This window comes from the organism of the source record quoted next (genome assembly GCF_019968985.1).
Source record: "MAG: Porospora cf. gigantea B chromosome Unknown PgB_NODE_9555_length_1273_cov_618.726, whole genome shotgun sequence".
Taxonomy (NCBI): Eukaryota; Apicomplexa; class Conoidasida; order Eugregarinorida; family Porosporidae; genus Porospora; species Porospora cf. gigantea B.
Window position 1 is genome coordinate 1 of NW_027179358.1, and position 1,273 is coordinate 1,273.

General features: G+C 51.8%; 2 protein-coding genes across 4 annotated transcripts; both read right to left on the bottom strand.

Moving 5' to 3' along the window:
- On the bottom strand, positions 1 to 622 carry KVP17_000324 (uncharacterized protein; the record flags this gene model as incomplete). Of its 2 annotated transcripts, none has more annotated exons than XM_068520480.1 (1): positions 1 to 622. In XM_068520480.1, a coding segment is annotated over one exon (622 nt), but the record flags the coding sequence as incomplete, so codon positions are not given. The 2 variants fall into 2 exon arrangements, with proteins under 2 accessions (XP_068370977.1, XP_068370976.1); XM_068520479.1 differs by having other exon boundaries at positions 38 to 622.
- Positions 623 to 766: 144 nt separating this feature from the next.
- KVP17_000325 (uncharacterized protein) lies at positions 767 to 1,273 on the bottom strand (the record flags this gene model as incomplete). Of its 2 annotated transcripts, none has more annotated exons than XM_068520491.1 (1): positions 767 to 1,273. In XM_068520491.1, a coding segment is annotated over one exon (507 nt), but the record flags the coding sequence as incomplete, so codon positions are not given. The 2 variants fall into 2 exon arrangements, with proteins under 2 accessions (XP_068370978.1, XP_068370979.1); XM_068520492.1 differs by having other exon boundaries at positions 767 to 1,244.

A 1,273-nucleotide genomic window follows, 5' to 3' on the forward strand; every position in this document is an offset into this window, starting at 1 on the left:
TGGCAGCGTCCTTGTTGACGACAGTGGTATCATCAACCTTGCGAATGGCGGTGATAGAGTTCTCCTCGGCCTCAACGACAACCCATTTGCCAAGGAGTCTGTTGGCGTTCGCAGCCTTTTCGATGGTCTTGAAGAACTCGGAGTCCTTCTTCGCCTGAACAATAATTCCAACGGCTGCGTCCTCAACCGCCTTTACGCCTTCCTCGTAGGAGGTCGCGACAGAGTACGACTCGCCAGTCATGACTTCGATCCACTGCTCAATATCCTTCTGAGTGCGGCCACCAGAGTACTCCTCCCAATTGCCGCTACGCAGAAACTTCAACGTAGGGAAGCCCTGGATCTTGAATCGCTCAGCTAGCTCGGTCTCGACAGTGGCGTCGACATCGGCAAGAACGACCTTATCCTTAAGGGCAGCAGCAGCGGCTTCGAACTCAGGAGCCATTCGCTTGCAATGACCGCACCAGGGAGCGTAGAATTTTACAAGAGCCAGCTCGTTGTCTTCAACGAACTGGTCGAAGTTGTCCTTAGTAACGGTGAGCACAGCTGTCTCCCCCTCAGCGGACTCACCAAGAACGAAGGCGACGCCACCGACGACAGCGAACTTAAGAATGGCAGAGAACATCAGAATGCTAGTTCTTTCGTGTCTTTAGTGTCAATACATGAGAGGTCGTAATTAGGTTTCCAGCCATTAGGTTTCCAACCATAGGTTTCCAGCTAACATTAAACAGCCCCTTTACTCCGTTGATTTGTAGAAAGATAACACACACTACAACTCCTCCTTCTGTTTCTGGGTCTTGGTTCCATTCTCATCGTAGAACTTCATGAGGCCATCGAAAGTACGAGCGCCATCGAAGAGAACAGGCTTCGACTCCCCAGCCTTGACGAAGAAAATGGTGGGGAAACCACGGAACTGGAAGTCGGCGTGAGGGATTTCATTCGTAGTGCCATCAAGCTTGGTGACAAGAAGATGGTCGTTCGCCTTGTGCTCTTCGGCGAACTTGGTGTACTCGGGGTCGAGTTTCTTGCAATGGCCGCACCAAGGAGCGTAGACCTCAACGAAGACGTCTTGGTCCTTGTGGAAGACGGACTCCTCGAAGTTCTTGCCCACGACAACCTTCACCGGTTCATCGTTCGTCTCAGGCTCGTCCTCCGACTTCAGAGATCTCTCCAGTTTACCGTCAACGGCATCCTCATGGAACTTGGTGACACTTTCAACAGAATACTCCTTTCCGGAGAAAATATATCTGCCGGCCTCGTTGGTGTAGACAAGGGC